This window comes from Felis catus, chromosome B1 (genome assembly GCF_018350175.1).
Source record: "Felis catus isolate Fca126 chromosome B1, F.catus_Fca126_mat1.0, whole genome shotgun sequence".
Classification (NCBI taxonomy): Eukaryota; Metazoa; Chordata; class Mammalia; order Carnivora; family Felidae; genus Felis; species Felis catus.
The window spans coordinates 179,734,837-179,755,293 of record NC_058371.1 but is presented as its reverse complement, the minus strand read 5'-3'; the positions used below and the strand labels follow the sequence as shown (position 1 = coordinate 179,755,293).

The 20,457-nt window shown below is 34.5% G+C and overlaps 1 protein-coding gene across 9 annotated transcripts in view; it reads left to right on the top strand.

Annotated features, from left to right (window-relative positions):
• Positions 1 to 20,457, top strand: part of PCDH7 (protocadherin 7) — a 420,442-nt gene that overhangs the window by 201,665 nt on the left and 198,320 nt on the right. For 2 of the 9 annotated variants that reach the window (XM_023253222.2, XM_023253221.2), the window contains exon 4: positions 15,484 to 15,579. The exons of the other annotated variants lie outside the window; for them this stretch is intronic. In XM_023253222.2, the coding sequence (XP_023108990.1) occupies positions 15,484 to 15,572 (89 nt within the window). In that variant the 3' untranslated portion in view covers positions 15,573 to 15,579. The remainder of the gene's footprint in view (positions 1 to 15,483; positions 15,580 to 20,457) is intronic. 9 annotated transcript variants of the gene reach the window in all.

The following is a 20,457-nucleotide window of genomic DNA, read 5'->3' as shown; positions in this document are numbered from 1 at the left end:
AGCTAGATGGCTTCTCTCTTTAAGAAGCCTGCATATATTTTCCTGGATTTATTGTGAAAGAGTAGTAAATGACAGAAACCAGTAACTCACAAAGATATTCATCAAATAATTATTAAAGATCATTCAGTGCCCAGCAGCAGAACAGTTCTTAAAGCACTGAGATTACAGACGACTCTCAAATATTCATGGCAGTAAGAAAAGCCTTGTAAAGAGGATCGCCAATCACAGAGTAGGGATAGACTCTGCTAATTAGGCACTGACTCGTAACGCTTATTCACTTCTCCACTTAAACTGCTAATTAAGGCAAATATATTTATAAATGTAGGAATCAACTTTTATGGGGTATTTGAGATTATTTTCAGAATATAAAGCAAAACATCCCAATCACAATACAAGTCAAGCATAAAGGGTTGAAAAGATTTTATTACATTTCTTTATTTTTGAGAGGCCGAGAGAGACAGAGCAGGAGCGGAGAGGGGCAGAGAGGGAGGGAGACACAGAATCCGAAGCAGGCTTCCCGCTCAGAGCTGTCAGCACAGAGCCCGATGCTGGGCTCAAGTGCACGAACTGTGATATCATGACCTGAGCCAAAGTCAGACGCTTAACCGACTGAGACACCCAGGTGCCCAGGGCTGAAAATATTTTAAAGGGAAGTCCTCATGAAGTATCTCCAATGTCAGAGACAAATGAATTATAGACTTATTCACTCCTTGTCACAATTTAACACCCAAGGAGAAAAACACCAGAAAAGAACAATATGCCATAAAGTGGGTAATCTACTTATTTTAAGGTTTATTGGAATGCTGAAGTAGTATTCTTATTAAGTATCTAAAAATAAATGATAAAAAAGGGTAAGGAAAATTGAAATAATAAACTACTACTTTTATGGTATATTAGTGCTAACCTGACTGTTCTGCATATTCATTTGCTTTGTAGAATCACTGAGGAAGATAATATTATCTGCATTTTATAGATGATGAAACTGGGCAGAAGATATGTAAAATTATGGTTAATAACTGATAACACTAGGTGTTCAATACATAGTAGCTGTTATTGTTTATCTTTCTTGCTTTTTGCTATTAGCTCCACAGGTCTATTTTTGCATTACTGCATTCAAAGTTCATGAAACTTACTGCAGCTAGTACAATTATTTCTATTTTAAAAACATCTTTAAGTAGAAAATTAGTTTTCTTTTATATTTAGTAGAAGCACTCATTTTTTTTATGTAGTTTTGAACAAATCATTGATCTTCTTGGGTCATTGTTTAAGGAAGGCAGTAAATCCATTCCTTACCTATTTTTTCAGGGACATTAAAAGAATCTTTCTTTTTATTTGTGCGATTTATAAAACACAATGCATTTTTTTGTAATTTTGTAAAAGCAATATTGTATTTCATCATTAAAAATCACTCTAAATTGTGGTTTGACATCATTGTTGAAACTGGGATCCTAAGTAACACAGTCAAGTGTTTATATCATAAAAATCAGGAATAGGCTAACAGAGTTTTTTTTCTCTTTAGAATAACAGAATAATAGACTCAATGTCATGAGATGCTTAAAGAAATACAGTACTCAAGATAGGGTAAGGGTTAATACCAGGTGCTTTATTGACTGGTTAAACTTGATAGTTATATTTCTTATGCCTGTATCTCATTGGTAGTGCATTCTACACACACACACACACACACACACCTTCACTGCACCCTCTGCCAAGGTAGGGAAGGTGCTTCGCTCATTGGGATAATGAAAATGTGTCGTAAAATACAGCATTGGAAGCCTGCTTCTGGGGTTGGTCCCATGACTCCCAAAGACTGTAGAAACAAAGCAATTAACTTTTTAATTATGCAAACCATTCAGTAAAGTAAGCACTAAAAAGATGCTTCAACAGTTTGCTTCATACTGTTAATATTGCCTCAATAGTGTTGAAAATTTCAAAATAAGCTCAAAACAGGCTAAGTGTATAAACTCTTATTAGTTTTTGTGAATGTACTCTTTTTAAGATAAATAGAGGAAAATACTTTCATACCCATTTTGCTAACTTCAGAACTATTAAATTGTGTTAAATAATATGATTTTTATATTTTATAATGAAACTAGAAAATATCTTCGCTATTTAAAGACTTGGGAACACATATTTTTAACTGCAACACAAGGCCCCTGACCCCCTAGGAAATATTTATCTCAAATATGCCTATCTTTTGATCTAAATTATTGAACTTGCTTAAACTTGCTTTAGAATAAGAAGCTTACTTAGATACGTGACAAATTAAGATAAATTGGAAAAGAATTTTGGATTCACTGGCATAACAAGTTAAAGGGCATATATATCATCCATAAAAAAGAATTTCCAAATCCCTTTCACTCAAGTATTATATCTTGTTAAATCTTTTAGTAGTAGCGAGAAGAAATGGCTTGCAAAGGTAGATCGATGATTCGATTGGTGGCAGGATTTACAATATTGTAATTTGTTTTTCATGCTAAAATAAGAATATATATTTTTAATTTGACATATGGAATCGCTTCATGTATTTAGAAATATACAGACACAAAAGATGGTGCATATTTCAGTGTGAGATTAAGTAAAAATACCTGTAGAAGCTGGCATATTTAATTCGCTAATGATTGACCTAGTCCTTAAGCAAGTGAAAAACCCCATCTGCCCCTGCTGCTTATTTTTAATTATCATATATGTTTTAACATCAGTGCCATGGTCTTTATTTCCTTCTATGGGAAGAAGGCAGGGCATTTCTGAAATGATTAAGGCAGTTCTCTTGCCTTGAAAGGGGAAAACAAGAACAGAAATGTAATATAGCTACATGGAGAGATGCCTGCCTCTGAGCTCTTTTCATTTTAGCAGGTTGAGAAATATTGCTGCATGTTATGGCTCAGACGCATATTCTTTCTAAACGAAGGTTACTGCCATAGATTTCAAAGAGCAAAAGGATCCATTATAATATTTTTTGCACTTCATTTAGCTAGTCTCCTGATGGATTGGACTTCATGAACTACCTTCTACTTGATGCACCTTCCTAAACAATTTTGAGGACAAATAATTTATTTTATGGCTCACCATGAGGAAAATTTGACTTCCCAGTTGCTGCGTATTTCAGATTTTCATTTTGAAACTTATAAGCAAATGAAGGAATCTCTGCTTGTTCACTTGGGAAACACGCAGAAACACACTCGTGCATATACACGCACCATCCCTGACAAGCTGGGCTGAGAAGACAGAAGCCTATCTTGGAAAAAGTTTGAGTAATAAATTAGGTCTTCAGAAAGATTTTCTTTTGGAAATGTTCTATTAGATTACAGTCAATAGTTTCATCAGCTGTAAACATGAAAGCCTCCTACAGTATTGAGACTTTATATTTTAAAATGAGTGATATGTTCTTTAGTAAAGTAAATTTATTTAAATTGCAAATGGAAAACTTGTTGCACATGTTTCTGTAATTTTGGATAATCTTCTCGCATTCTTTATCACGCCAACCTGGAATTCAGTATAATTCTTTAAATAAAACAGCAACCCAAAGACTATAAGGCTAACTTATGCCTAGAGTTTTCTAATGCCTTCGACTGCTTTTCCTCCCTCGAGAATAAGGTGTATTTCTATCTTTTCACTATACAGATTTTTGGACTGTAGTGATTAAGTTAAAACAGCTGTATGTTAATTTAGAGCATCCTCAAATATCGCCTCAAGGTTATTTCACAGGATTGCTCCAATGTTTCCTCATTTCAAAATATCCTTGACGCCTAAAGGCTCGGTTCTCCTTACGAGAGTTTTTTTTTTTTTTTTTTTTTTTTTTTTTTTTTTTTTTTATATCAGCCTAAAAATCCTCGGGAGCACTTAGGCCTGGAACTACTCATATCCAGCAACAGGTCTCAACAAGAAACCATGCCTGAGACCAAAACTGCCGGAGTTGGTATTTCGAGTTTCTGTTGGAAATGGAGGATAATCTGATGTAAATGTACCAGTTATTCACAATAGCAACTTCAGCATGGTGGCCTGTGAAACCCTTCGTGCTCTTTCTCTCTGCAGTAGCACACGGCCATAACTGCCCCCTGCTTCTGTAATGCTTGTTATAAGAAAGTCCTTCTGATGCCACTCGTAATATACCTTCACGGAGGCAATGCAAGATAGACCCGACCGGTAACCGGATTCTCTTTAATAGTGAATTGTATTCTTGTGAGACTCAGCAGAGTGATTTTCTTTCAGAGTTAAGGGTTTTATGTTGAAATAGTATTTATTTATTTATATTATTGAGCAGTCTCACTGCTATGGCTGAGAAAATTGCTCCATAAAATACTTGGTAATGTAAATGTGAGAATGAGAGTTATATATCTGGTGATTTATTAAATTTATGACTTGTTGGAACATGACTGTCTCTATAAAGACATCGAAGATACACATTGGAGAATATTCTAGCAATGCCTTGTAAAAATGGGACGCCGTTGTAATTTGAAATCTCAAAAGCAGGAACCGCTGTAGAGGTATGCCTTCAGCATTTCTAAGTTTGCGCGACCTGACGTTGCAAATCTAAATTTGAGGTAGGAAATTTAGGATGTGCGTTTAGTTTGGAATGCATTCATGTGTTTATCTCTTTTGATGTATGCTATTCCCTTACCTGTTTCGTTTATTGGCAAGGAATAGGAGGGTCAGTTACGAGTAGGAAGTTAATTGGATTTATGTTAGAGGGAAAACAGACCAAGGTTGATGAACACAAGCCTAGAATTTGAGACCCCTGGTCACCCCAGAATGAGGAATATCGGCCTGTAGGCAGAGGAACTCAGGGCCATAACGAATTACGTTATGGAAGTACGTTTGTCATAGTGAAATATCTTTAACTTTCTTCATTTCCTAGGAATTACTTTAAATGTTTTGGTCCACATTTCAAAGAGGATATATATATATACATATATATATATATATACATATATATATATACATATATATATATTTTGTCATAAACTTAAAAAAAGTTTTTATCATCACATTTTCTGAATTGATTTTGATTGAAACTCTCTTGAGAAATTTAGTGTATTTGGCCCATAAAATTTTTACTTTGAAAAAGGGGATTTCAGGATTCTTTTTATAATAAACCCCCGTTAACGGAAATGTTAGCAGAATATTTGAAAGACTCAAAAAGGTTTAGCCACACAGTAGAAGAGTTTATGAAATTATCTTTTTATAAATAGAAAAAAAACAACAGCTAAATACAAAAGAATATTTTGTGCTTTTTATGCAAATAGAATACACCGAGACAAATATTTAGTTTCTCCTTATGCAATATTCTTAAAATAGATATAGTTATTGTTTTTACAATAAAATGCATGTGGCGTATGGTTTATTTTCAAGTCCCCTTCCCATCCAGGAAATGTATTACTTAACTGAAATATAAAAGAACATATATGTTGGGGGTGGTAGTGAAAGAACAGCTTCTTCACATATATTAGCAGACCCATATGCTGTTTATTAAATCTGATGCTAGTCAACCAGTTCAGAGAGCTGATTGAAATAAAAGGAAATCAGCAAATTTGCAGAAGTATGAAAACATGTGCACGTGTACTACTCACGCAGTTTTATCATCTGTCAGATTCCTCAGGAGTATACCATATTTTTGTAGGCTTGAAATAAAACATTATGAATTCATACATATATAATGAAATAAAATATATGCTTTGAGGGAATAGCATTGCCCAAAGTTGACATTTTTGTTCATGTAATTTAAATGACAGTATTAAAAAAGGGGTTTTGTGTATTAACTGAATACTAACTTAGAGCATGCTTCTTATCTCTTTGGTTGTACATGAATGTGTTGAGAAGAAAATAATACCCAATTTTTTTTCTAAGCATCTGAAATGTTTTATAGTCAAAGAACAACTTATGTTTTAAAAATAAATTAAAATACATTAAGAGCAGTGTGCAAGTATTTCAAATAAAGGATAGGGTGAACAGACTGTTTTATTTTCCTTCCATTTTCCTTCCATATCTATGAATAATCGTTCCTTGAGGTTTAAAATTATAAATAACAGTGCAGAGTGGAGTTATTTCAACTTTACAAAGGAAATCATCCATTTTTTTTCTTTTTCATATTAGTAAACTCAAAATGGCTTTGCATAGCTTCTGCTAATTTTATTCAAGACTGAAGCATTTTTGACCAAAAACATGTTGCCAATTGTTAGTAGATTATTACATTTATGTGGCTAAATTCACTCAGAATTGACAACTGTTGTTTGACTTGGCAAAGTTAGAATATGGTAGTTGGTACTAAAAGGAGAGAAGTAGCAAAAAAAGTTGTAAAAAAAAGAAATATTTCAATGAGGAAACTATAAGCAAATCATGCTGTAGGGAAGGATGGTTGAGTAAGGAGATTTTATCCTTCAGTTATCACTGAAGGTTGGTTACATCAACCCCTCCCATACAGGCATGCAAATGGGAACCAGAAAAATGGAAGTAAAAATTATCATCCAATATTTAATTTCAGCTGTTAGGACGGTCATTTGTAAGTCCGAGATGAGTAGAGCTAGGTGGAGTTAGTTACCTGTCCATTCAGACATGGAGTTTTGCTATGTCTATATTTACAGTCAGGATTTGAGAGGTTATAAAGAGCATGGTTTGATTTTTATGATATGTAATTTTTCACGAGAAAATTCTCTTGAAAATAAACTCTAGAATTATGTGTATGTGTACAGAGTAGAAGTATTTATTCATTCATTCATTTATTTATTTAATATCTTACCTTCTAGACTTCATGCTACATGAAGACAAAGACCATGTTTTCATGTTTATTATATCTCCAGCTACTAAGGCAGTGCCTGGCATAGAGTAGAGTTTCAGTAAATATATGCTGAATTAATTAAAGAGTAAATCAGTCTTCTCTCAGCCAAGGTCCACCCATGATTTCCATTGTTACCTTGGTTCTTATGCTTTATTTTCTTTGCTTGTTCTTCTGATAACAGTCTGTGTCGAACTACGGTGGTGGAGAAATTAGTCAAAATGATTGGTGTAAAACATACCACATCAGAAGAGGGACAGGCTAATCATAAAGTCTTTGTAGAGTCTTGCAAACATTCTTACTTAAAATCCACATTGGTGATCAATAGTGTGTACTAGTTAATGATTATACATGAAATGAGATATTTATCATGTTTCATAAAGGTCTAAACCTGGGACATGGTGAAGAGTAAATGCTGTATTTCAATGTATATTTTTCTCCTGTGTCCTGGTTGATAGAACTAAGACGTATCAACAGAAATATTTACTTTTGTAGTTGAGATATTATTCTTTTTAGCAGTCTATTTCAAGGACCTTGAACATCAAAGATAGCATCTGGATGGTACACACCTAACATAGGGAAAAATTATAATATTCTTAGTATGCCATGCTCTCAATAAAAGTATTTTCTAGATAAATGGATATTGACTAGTGGACTTTATGAATCTACTAGTTATCAGCTACAGGTTAAGAACATCACAATTGCTAGTTCAAATTATTCATACATTTCCCATATGGAATTGACTATATATTTATTTATATATTCATTCATTCATTTACTACTAAAATATAATTGAAATCTGACTTCAAAGACAACTAACTATAAGGTTCAGATCAAGGAAGCCCCTATATGCCACAGAAGAGACTGGTTAAATTTCTGTCTTAAGTAAATTTTCCACCATCTATGTTATTCTTGACACATTTCATTCTATATTTATGAAGATCCTGGAATATGTTGTTGTTGCTGTTGTGTTTTTTTTTTTTTCTAAAATGGCAGTTTGATTTACTTTCCACCCCCTGAGAGAAGATAGAATGACACTGGGTGGAAATCAAGATCGATGGGTTTGCTAACTAAGGTCTGCATGAGAAGTGATTCTCTGAATTTTCCAAGGTAGTTCTACTTGTACTATTGCATTTTTTTTTATTTTTTACGTTTTTTAAATATTCATTTTTGAGAGAGAGAGGTAGAGAGGTAGAGAGAGAGGGGGACAGAGCAACTGAAGTAACCTCCTTGCTGACAGCAGTGAGCCTTACGTGGGGCTCAAACTCATGAACTTTGAGATCATAACCTAGCCAGCGTTGGACACTTAATGGACTGAGCCACCCAGATGCCCCTGTATTTCTGTTTTTTTAATCACTCATATTCACCTTGAGCTTGTGTAACAATTCTACTTCATTACTGCCCCTTCGACTCTTGTTTATAACTTCTATCCTCTCTCCCTCACCTCACTCTATAGTCTTAGCCTGGTAACCAGTTCATTATCCTTCCATTTGTGACCAAAAATGGTATGTTACTGAATGTGATAATTAACTGTCACATGTGAATATACTTTACATATTTCATCTCACTTAATCCTTGGGACATTTTTTTTTTACTGTTTATTTTGAGAGACAGAGAGAGAGCAAACAGGGGAGGGGCAGAGAGAGAGAGGAAGAGAGAGAATCCCAAGCAGGCTCCACACAGGCAGCACAAGCTGACATGGCTCTCGAATCCACGAGTTGTGAGATAATGACCTGAGCTGACATCAAGAGTTGGGCACCCAACTGACTGAGTCACTCAGATGCTCCAAGTGGGTCATACTATTACAGCTATAAACTCTTAATTTGTAGATTTTATTTGTTCACAGGAGAGCAAATTGTGGCTCACAGATCTTAGGTGATTTGCTCAAAGTCATGCAGCCATGACTGACCGAGTCATGAGTGGCTGAAATGGAGTTTGAAGACAATCTGTCAAACAAAAGTACCATGTTCTTTCTAATTATTACAACCTGCTGTGTCTCGTCATGCCCACCCCCCCCCCTTATTTTTCATGAAATGGTCTTAACTTCTTTCTTCTGCATCCCTCCCCTGCTGACAGATTTTTTCTTCAAAGCCCAATGCAGTTATGACCTCTTCTGTGAGGCCTTGTTGATTCTCTTGTCCTTAGCATTTTGTGTGTCACACATCCATATGAACATATATCCCAAACATATATCCCATAACAAAATCATCATGGGTGATTTTTTTGGTTTCAAAAAAATATGGTAATAATTTGTCATAAAAATATTTTATTTATGTCACCATGAAATGAACCTATTGTGGCTATTTTCAAAGATGTTTATAATTAATTATTTTTCAGGTGTCTTAGTTTAAGTTTTGAATATGATGAAAATCAATGATGATATATTCCACATAAAAACAAAAGCATTTTGGGTCCTCTACAGCTTTCAAGAGTTTAGAGAAGTCCTGAAACCCAAATGTTTAAGTTCCTCTGACTGAATCAGTAACTAGCACAGATTGAACACTCATTAAATATTTGATGAGCAAAATTGAATTATCAAATTGATATAACAACATTCATTTGCAGAAATGATTAATGTCTTACGTGAGGACTTAGGCTTTCTATAATTTTACAAGCGGACTCAAACAATTATAAGTTAGGAAAAGAATGAGCAAAATCCACATTATAATGCAATTTTACAGGGGCTCCTGGGTGGCTCAGTCCTTTAAGCATCTGACTTCATCTCAGGTCATGATCTCGTGGTTTGTGATTTGGAGTCTATTATCTAGCGTCAGGCTCTGTGCTGACAGCTCAGAGCCTGAAGCCTGTTAGGATTCTGGGTCACCCTCTCTCTTTCTGCCCCTCCCCCACTCATGCTCTGTCAGCCTCTCTCTGTCTTTCCCTCTCTCCTAAAAGTAAATAAACATTAAAAATAATAAAAAAAAATAAAATGTATTTTCACATTTTATTTTCATTTCTTGATTTCTTTTTAATATAATTTGTTGTCATACCGGCTTACATGCAACACCCGGTGCTCATCCCAACGAGTGCCCTCCTCAATGCCCATCACCCACTTTCCCCTCTCCCCCATACCCCCATCCACTCTCAGTTTGTTCTCTGTATTTAAGAGCCTCTTGTGGTTTGCCTCCCTCCCTCTCTGTAAAAATTTTTTCCCTTCCCTTCCCCCATGGTTTTCTGTTAAGTTTCTTAAGAGCCACCTATGAGTGAAAACATATGATATCTGTCCTTCTCTGGCTGACTTAAAACATTTTTACATTTTAAAGTAAACTTCAAATATTAATTATATCAATTGAGTGAAATCATGTATTAATTAAATTTAAAATTGTAAATGAACATTATTCAGTGCATTAATCAACAATTAACAGTTAGACTGCTGGTTTGCATAATGGACAGAGAGGCCCATACTATTTTTTTATGTTTATTTTGTTATTTTGAGAGAGAACAAGAGAGCGCATGGGTGGGGGAGAGGAGCGGAGAGAAAGGGAGAGAGAATCCCAAGTTGACTCCACTGTCACCACAGAGCCCAATGACCGATGAGTGGTGGTGTTCGATCCCATGACCATGAGATTTCATGATCTGAGCCAAAACCAAGAGTTGGACTCCCAAATGACTAAGCCACCCAAGCACCCAAGTGGGTAATACTATTATAACTATAAATGGTGAAATTTATAGGGAGAGCAGATTTGTAAAACATTAGGAATTTGAAAATAAGCAAAATATCATAGATTTGCTAGAAGCTTTATATAATATTTTAATGCAACTAAATTTTGAAATTTTAATAAAATTGTCAAAAAATGTATCATAACTCCAGATCTGTATATGGCAAAACTCCCATTATCACTATGAGAGTAAATTTTTAGGAAAGAGTGTGTAATATAAAATAAAATTAATGAGCATCTTCAGTTAAAGAGAAAAGAGCAAAAGGATATTTCATGTTTTTGCTTTAGAGTTAAAGAAATTTAAACATCATATGCTAGCATTAATACACCCTATTTTGAATGCATATATATCAAACTCATTTAAAATGCAATTCAGTATTAGTAGCTGAGGTTTACACTTAAATGCTTTTTATACTATTTCCTAATTTCTTCATTGTACAGTCATTTACCAAAGCTGGATTCTGGTAATAGCGAACATTTTTACTTAGCTGATTTATATTGCCCTTAAGCTATGCAAGCTATGCTTTTAAATCTTAGGAGTACAAAATATAACATGGGAGTCTAGAAACCCATTCTTAACACTTACTAATAAGAGCTGAATAAAAGATTAACAGCTATTCTTTTATCTTAAATCAGTTATGATTTTTACTGATTAAAATAAAACATCAGGTCCTGCCTACACAATACTATTTCCCCCTTTGCATTTTCTGGGTTTTCCTTCCTTGTGCTCTCAGTAGTTAAGTTTGACTAATAACCTCATTCAAGGTTTATATGTATAAGATATACATAATAAATAATGGATTTATAAAATAAGTACAAAATAAGATGCATTTTGCAAGGAGTTCATTGGATGATATCATGTTTGCAAAGCACGCATTTCTTTTTAATGTATTTATTTTGAAAGAGAGAGAGTGAGTGAACGGAGGAGGGGAAGAGAGAGAGAGAGAATCCCAAGCATGCTCCATGATGTCAGAGCAGAGCTGTACATGGGGCTCAAACCCACAAACCCTGAGATCATGATGTGAGCCAATATCAAGAGTTGGATGCTTAACCCACTGAGCCACCCAGACACCCCTGCAATAGCAGCATATTACAAATGCTACAAGAACAGGTAGTGTTCCTTCTGCAAAAGTTTTCAGGTTCCACCTCTCTCCATTGCCCGCATGGGAGATCTTAATCCTGTCACGCCAAAGTGAGCACAGACAACTGGGCTGGCCTGTCCACACGCCAGCCCTGCCCATATACACTACAGACACTAACATTATGTTTATTAAAATACCCTTTTTGATCATTATTTAGCCTCTATTAGCAAGAAAGAGGATGAAAGAAAATCAGAACCATCTCGTTGCCCAGAGCATGGTTTCCACGGTGTAATACACTAGACTGCTCATCTTCAGTAGAGACTTTGGGTAGGAATGTGCGAGACTGTGGGGAAGTTTTAGAGTTAGACCCAGAGCTGAAATATGTTTTCTAATTGTTAGAAAAAAAATTGTTTTTAAGATGGACCTTACAAAGAGGATAAGGAAAGCAATAGCATTATCAGGAATGTTTACGCAGTGTGGTAAATAGTCTTTTCTCATATGTCCTTGTACCAGACACACTGGGGTTTTGAGAAAAGCTTAAGACATTAAATAGAGAACAGCAGTCTCACGGGCCAAATTAATCTTACATTGATAGATGCGTCTCTTCAACATATCAAGGTGTCTTCTTCTTCTTCTTCTTTTTAAGTTTATTTGTTTATTTTGAGAGAGAGAGAGAGACAGGAGGGGCAGAAAGAGAGGGAGAGAGAGAATTCTAAGCAGACTCCGCACTGCCAGTGAAGAGCCCAGCTTGGGGCTCAATCTCACTAATCATGAGATTATGACCTGATCTGAATTCAAGAGTCAGACACTTAACCTACTGAGCCACCCAGGCGCCCCCATCAAGGTGTCATCTACGCTTCCTTCCATTGCACTGTCTATTCTGGTTGGAGTCACTTCAGACCTGCCAGCACTCAACACCCTCCTTTCCACACAATGCCTTTGGTTGCATCAGCTTTCCTTCCTGCAAGCTGCTTCTTTCTTCTATCCTTTACCCTTATCCTACTCAGTCTTTGAGAAGAAGCTCAGCATCTGTCTTGTCAAAGATTGCTCCCCTCACCTCTTCTCTTGTAACTTCCAAGTGCTACAAAGTTTAACCCTTAGTTTTGATCCCCAGCTAAAGACTGGAATCCTTATGTTTATGAACCAAGACTTGTGCCTTATTCTTCCGTGTGACGGTTCAACATTGTGCTCTCTGTGCTTACTTCACTCAGTCACACGCCCATGAGTGTGTGTATCTTAATATCAGTATTTCTACCTTGATTATATATTTTTCCAAAAATAGAAATTAGGAGAGGCTGACTTTACAATGGGCCGACCCATGGTATTCTCTCTGATGTCATTGTTGTTCCATGTATGTGACAGAGAATCCCTGTCCTTTAGGAAAAGCAGTCTCATTAAAACCCTCTAATGTCAATTCTCAATAATAATTACACATTATCTTTCTGTCAACTTTTTATTTTCATTTTTTATTCAGGTGAAAATCTAGCTTATATCGTTGTCCATAAGCAGATTCCTACCAAATACCCTCTTAGTGCCAGAGATCATTTTATTCCCCTGGCTTCTACCTCTTACATATAAAGAAAAAATAGCTCTTAATTTTGCATTATTTAATCCATAATGTTCCCTTCTCCAGTCCACGAATTCATGACTCTTTAAAATTCCAGTTTAACCTTTTCAGTTACTATTCTATGTGGTTACAGTTATTTATAAACTCAGCTATTTGTAAAATCATTTTATATTACTTGTTACATCTTGAAAAGTTGTACTATTAGTGTTATTTTGTGTTTTATGTGTGTGTATTTATTTTCCAAAATTTCTCATAAGTATATCTTTGGCTATTTTTGTATCTTCCACAGTATAGTGCTAATTTTCAAATCTATTACATCATAATAACCTATCCTTCCCAAGGTCTAAGGAAGAATTTACTATATACAAAATCCTTAGGGTATTAGGAAGCCGCAAAAAAAAAAATACTGTACTTTATGCTGCATGCAAGAACCTTATAACAAATTAAGAACATGTGGATCCTTTTTCTTCTGGCTTGCGAAATTCCCACATTTGGTTCTTCCAAAGACAAAATGATGATTCCAAAATACTCTTTCAGGAATATTTAAGTATAGGAATAATTAGGTTTATTTTTTTTCCTTTGATATTACTGGAATATGTAGGTTTTAATTTTAAGAGGTAATTTAAGGTTTAAAATATTATGTGAAATAACAGTATTCTTAAAATTAAATACAAAATTTGAAGATTATGAGAAAAAACAAAGCTATAAAATATATTTAAACCTATCAGATACAAATTAAATTGTCTACTTTGAGGTTTTCTTTTCTTCTTCTTCTTTTTTTTTTTTATTTCAGCAGGCCTAGACTGCATATGCCTTCAGAATTCTTTGATGCTAATCTCTTATGATAACCAATTAGTTTCTAAATTTCTCAATTCAAGGGCTGACTAATACTGTTGCCTAATCATTAGGTGGGTCATGTTACTTTAAAAAGAAATGATGGCTAATAGTAAGCAGTGTGTCAAGAATCAGAGGAATTGAGAAATTGGAAAATTTGGAGACACCCTGTCTAAACAAGATTAAGATAAAACCAAAAGGATTATCATGCTTCTAACCCCTCAGATCTTTGTGATAGCTGCATTCCTAAATGTCAGGATTAAAGGATAGAATCACATTCAGAGTGCAGACATGTATTCATGAAAATCCCTGTCTTTAAACAAAAATTCAAGAATGTCCCAACCCGTCCATAATACACTAAGAAACGTATTGGGGTGAGGAGTCAATTTTTTTTTTCACAAAGAAAAATTAATTCCCTCCTATTTTTCATTTTCTATAATATTTTTCTTTTCTGTTTTACTATTTTTTTTTAAATTTGGAATTCAAATTTTAGAGGAGTCTTGATTCGCAACAAAACTGAGAAAAAGGTACAGAGATTTCCCAGATACCACCCCCCTCCACACATGCACAGCTTCCTCTGTTATCAACAACCCCACCACAGTGGAATACCCCTTATTTTCTTCATAAAACTGTGCATATCTTTTTACAAGTTTATTTCCACTTTGTATAAAAATGTCTCTAAATAGCGTAAAACAATTACTTTTCATAGGTAGTGTGTATCTAAATACAAACCTACAAAACTAAAGATTAAAAACAAATACGAAGAACAAAATCGAGTAGCAGTGTTTGGTTTTCAGGTGTGGTATGATCTCATATATTGGTATATGAAAACAATCACTATTAAAATCCAACTTGTTTACCATTATCAACTGTTTTTAAACATTTCCATTTTACTTCTTTTTATATAACTCATATATTTACTTTTCAAAATGTACATATGATCAAGATTAAATCATGTCCACAACATATAATTAGAACGTAAGCCTTTTTTTATAAGTTTTATTAGTTACACCTCTTGCAGTGCATAGGAATTCTAAGTTTAATTCTTTTTTATTAAATTCTTTTTTATTAACTTAACAAGTTGAAGTTGTTTTGATATCAGAACTACATCCCCTTAGGAGAATGTAAGAAAGAAAGTTGGTTGGGAGCCAGTTATGTAGCAATTGGGTAGAGGCAGAATGAGATGATAATGACCCTACTGTGTGTTGGAAAAATATGTATATGTTTTATATTGTTTATCTTATATAGTTTTTTTTTCTTAAACCTGGCATAAAGAAAATCTATACCCAAATATCAAAGTGAGAATAAGATAGTACTATTATGTGCAGTAGCTTCCCGTGTCCCTAGACTTGGAAGATTTTGGTCATAAGAATGTGCCCATTGACAAGGTTCAGTATACTTAATTTGCACAAGTGATTCTTGAAATTCGTCTAGATTTTAAGAAAGGAAAGAAAGGAAACAAAATCAGAGTTTTTGGAAATTGTTTTATTGGCCAGGTCTATGGATGGACACCATTGTGTAGGGACTGCTGATTTTCCCTTTACATATTTCCCCATCTCCCTTCCCCAGGTGTTGCTGCCATCACTACCTTTCCCTTCCTCCCCTTTCCTCATGGCAAGACGCATGGAAGAAGAGTGCTGTTAAGGCCTCTCCATTAAGCAACAGGTATGGCGGTTCTCATGAAGCAGTGAAGCTGCCCCTCTCTGCGTTCTCCATTCATAGTGTCTCTCTTTTACATTTAGAAGACGCAAGTATACACCACACAGAGTCTCCTGATGTGGGAGAGTTGTTCGACCTAACTCTGTATTTACACATTTCGGCATGCTATGCATTTCAGAATTCCCTGCGCAGTTAGAGGTTTTGTTTTGTTTTGTTTTTTAATGAAAAGACTACAGAAGAATTAATGATACAATTGTTGGAAAAACGTGTGATGCGGGTTCCTCAGCTCGTTATGTAGGAAAGAAATGGAACTTGTATGTTTATGCCACTTTCAGCCTTACACGAACAATATATATATGTATATACACACACACATATATATATACAATATATATGCATATATATTGTATATATATATGTGTATATATATGTATGTATATATTGTATATATATATATGTGTATATATATATATACATATATATGTATATATAGTGTACCTCTGAAAACTATACTATACAATGAGAATGCTTTGGTGAATTTTTACTCATAATTCAATTATTTTCACATTTGGATTTTCAAAAGCATGGCACAAATTGTATGCACATTAATTATACTTACTCACTTGGTTCTAGAAAATTAAGTATAAACCAGTTCAAACAAATCTAAATGACCCACAAAGCTTTGGTATTCAGATGTGAGAGCCAAATGCATTCTCATTGCTTTAAGCAGAACTTTTTTTTTTTTTTTTTGGTCAACTCAGCTGGTGGCATTTGAGGGAGCTGAAGGGGACTGTTTCCTTCACCAGTCCCAAGATCGCCTCTGTTCAGGCTGCTACATTTTGAAAGGAGCTAGGTCCCTTAGGGCTCAAACTCCAGCAGAGTCATAACCTATAACACATAAACCCTTAGTCATCACAGGAAAACACCCACCTTCTTGATTTCCTTTTTCACTGGAAGAACTGGTCCTTCTAGCTCCTGCAGGGGCTTGTTTTGAGGATGTGTCAGGTTCTGCATTACACCCTGACTCTATGGGGATGTGACTAGAACACTACCCCGAGGGTAGGAAAATTATTGGCAGACGCTTTAAAACGGTAAGTGTGTCTATAGGTGTGCATGTGGGTGGCAGCATTATTTGTGATATTCTTTAAAGTGGTAGCATAGTTAAGACTTGTTTGTGTCAGTAAACAGAGTAAACCATTTTGATTTACATGCATTTTCGCCAATGCAACCATTAGTCATTGAAGGCTGAACCATTAATCTTCATTCAGGAACATACAGCCTCTTATCTGACAAAACTCTGAAATCATTGGTTGTCTTTTGTGATCTTCCTTCTGCACATGGATATTATCTCTCATGTCCACCAGCCTTCACATAACTGGGTCTCTCCATCTGGAGGGCCCTTCAAGCCCAGCTTTGTTTGGAAAGCTCCAACAATAATAGCAGACATGTAATGAGAGTTTAATAGGTGTCAGGAACGACATTAATGAGCTTAATCTCCATTTTCTTAATACAAACAAGCATAGATTTAGACATTATTATCATCATCCAAATTCAGTGGGAAAAAAAAAATGAGACTTGGAGAAATCTAAGGTGGCAGGGTCACTGGTCGCTCAGAATTGGCTAAAGAGGGATTTGCCTTCTGTAATTTCTCCTGATTCTTCCTAAGTTGGGACTCTGAGTTACGCTCAACTCTGAGTTATTGGAGGACAATGATTTCATCTTATGTTTCAAGAATTCTTCTATGTCTCAGTGTTTGATACCCAAAATATATCAGGCAAATGAGTGAATGTTTACAAAACAGTCATCTATTTTTTTTAACCTGCATATGGACCCTTCCCCATATCCATACTTCCCTCCACTTTTTTTTTTTGTTCCCCTTAGTGTTTGCTTCTTGACCATTACTAACTTCACAGATTACTCAATATATGAATAATATAGCATACAAAATAATTCATTGTTTTCTTCTAAATATGGGACCTATAATTAAAAACTAAATAATTGCAAAACAATTACACATGCAGAAAAAGGCTAATTTAAATTTTATAAAATTTCCCAATTCTAATGTTAAGAAAGGAAGTGCAGGTATACTTGTATCTCATATAGAAAGAAGAACATTCAAGTAACATATTCTAAGGTTTTGAGGAAAACTAACCAGAGAAATTCTTTTTTACATTATAGGAAATAAAGGAAATGTACACCATATAGGAAAGAGTCTTATCAGTTTACAAGAAAAGAAAGGAAAAGAAAAGAAAAGAAAAGAAAAGAAAAGAAAAGAAAAGAAAAAGTGGAGATTAAAATATAGATGAGATTAACAGGATTAACCAAAAAGGGGGAAAAAAAAAAAAACAACTTTTTTGAGAAAAAAGAAACCAAAAGATTCTGGAAAAATGAAAAAAATGGAAAAGCAATAAAAAATTGAAGGAAACATATCGTTGAAAACCACAGACATTGAGAAGACTTTAAAAAAAATATATGAAATAAAACTTGGAGGGAAAACAAAATCAATGCAGGAAGAAAAAAGAACTTTATTTATGAATTTGTGTTTCCTTTATTCTTAGAAAATCCTTTGAGGTAAAAGTGCTGGAAAGAAAAAGAACAAGTTAAGACATGTTGATTTGTGAACACTGTATATTTCTAGGACTTTTTCTGTGGGAATAGTGTTTTGAGAGCAAGATAAGGGTTTAAGCATTAACTTGGAGTATTTAGAACTAAAAAGATTGTGCCTGGAGAATACACTTGAGCCAAGGCTTGATGGAAAATTAGAATACAAATCAAAATATCCTTCCTCACCATACTATCTGTCAAGATAACTCTAGAATTAATCAATATATTAGCTCTTTGAATATAGGCATAATTTCCTTCCTTCCTTTGTTCCTTCATTCTTTCTCCCTCCCACTTTCTTTTTTTCTCTTTCTTTCATTCTTTCTTTCTTTCTTTCTTTCTTTCTTTCTTTCTTTCGTGGAGTGCCCAACACACAATCAGTGTTTGTTGAATTAGTCATGGAATTTTGAGAGAGATTATGGTCAACCAATCTAGTCTTAAATCGTGCATGCCTCCCATAACACCATTACAAGAAAGACTTATCTCTGCTTGAATAATTTCGGTGACACAAAATCCAGAGGCAGCCCACTCTGTTTTGGTACATCTTTAATTCTTGGCTTTCTTCTTATATTGAGCCAAAATCTGTCTTCCTGTAACTTGAATCCATTTATCCTGGGTTTTCTCCTTGGGAAAACACATAATAAGTTCGGTTCCCTTTCCAAATGAAAGTACTTCCAAGACGTAAATTCAGACAGACCCTCCATCATAATGTCCACATGTATAGTGTGTCTGTATATATTATTTGCTAGGTTACAGCCCAAGTTTTGTAATTGCCCTGTGCCGTTTGGTTGTAAATCCTTTTAGCATTCATTTACTGCACAAATGCTCTTTTATAAAAGAAGGAATGCAGGATGGGTTCCCATAGTTTATATTCTCATATTTGGTCGATTGGAAGAATTTAGAAAATCCATTTGAATACCTTCAGGAGAAAAACAGGAGGTTTAAAACTGCATAGGGCTTTGATCTGAATTTTTACATTAATAAAGGTGCGGTTTGGATACTATATTGTACAGTAAAAAATAACATAAATATCACCGTGTATAAAAGGGCTGCAAAAAGATAAAGAAATGAATTAATATGTAAAAAATAACATTTGATGAAGGTAAAAGAATTTTCAGTCTTAACGTTTTATTTTTAATTGAATACCTATTTTGGTTTGGTTGATGCCTGAGATGGATCTTTCCCTAAAAGCCCATTCACCATTCTAACAAATTTGGCACTAAAAAAGAATATCTTTAAGTGGATAATGATATCAGCAGATCAGTGGAAGTAAAAGACAAACAAAATAAAATCAAGACAAAACAAAACCCATTTTTCTCGATGAAATTATTGACTTTAATGACTAATAATATGTGCTAACATGTAATAATATGTTACACAGAGGTCAAAGTAGAAAAAAATAAGATTGAAAGTTATTTAAAAGATTCTCTGTCAGATATGGACTTTCCCTAATAAAAGTTACAGCAAAGTAAAATTTCATTTATGTGAAGTGTTCCTTAATGCCAAATTGCTGTCAATGTCCCTTGGTGAGTTCTATTTATGAATAGATTATGGCACTCTCTCAGAGGCCCTGCACATCTGACTTTCAATGAGTGCCTACATAGAATATATGGCCTTTTCTAGAACCTGGAAATTTAATTAATTTGCTGGCAGGGAATACTTTTTTATGCCACATGGCTTTTCCCTGACCCTACCCAAGATTTCCATTTTCAAATGTGCTTCATATATTATGAACCTATATAATCTTAATGAACATTTTCCATATGGTAATTGTAATGTTTGACTTTATATTCTTGAAAGCTCCAATGCCTACATAAATTCTTTCCCTTTAATACTAAATGTTGCTTTGTCACTTGTGTGAATATATGTCCCTCATTCTGCTTTTCTTAGATTCAATTCTGAAAGCAATATCCTTCGGTTATTTGATTATATGTAAGGTTCTTAAGCAATATTCTCAAGAACAGATGACCTCTATCTGCTTTGTTTCTCACTGCTATTGCAGATGTGTTCTATTTGCAACATACCCAATTTAATATCTTTCACTCTGTCTTTTAGTATCTTACAAAGAGGAGAGTAAAATGCAGGATACTTGGATTAATCACTTAACATCTCAAGACCTCATGTATTTCACTAAAATGTGGAATTTGACTAGCTCATTTTAAAAGTAACTTCCAACTTTTTACAGAACATGGAAGACTGGGAATTTTAGAAATTATAGTTTTGTTCTAGATTTGCCAGTAAACTATATTTCATTTCCCCAAGACACAGTTTCCTCATCTTTAA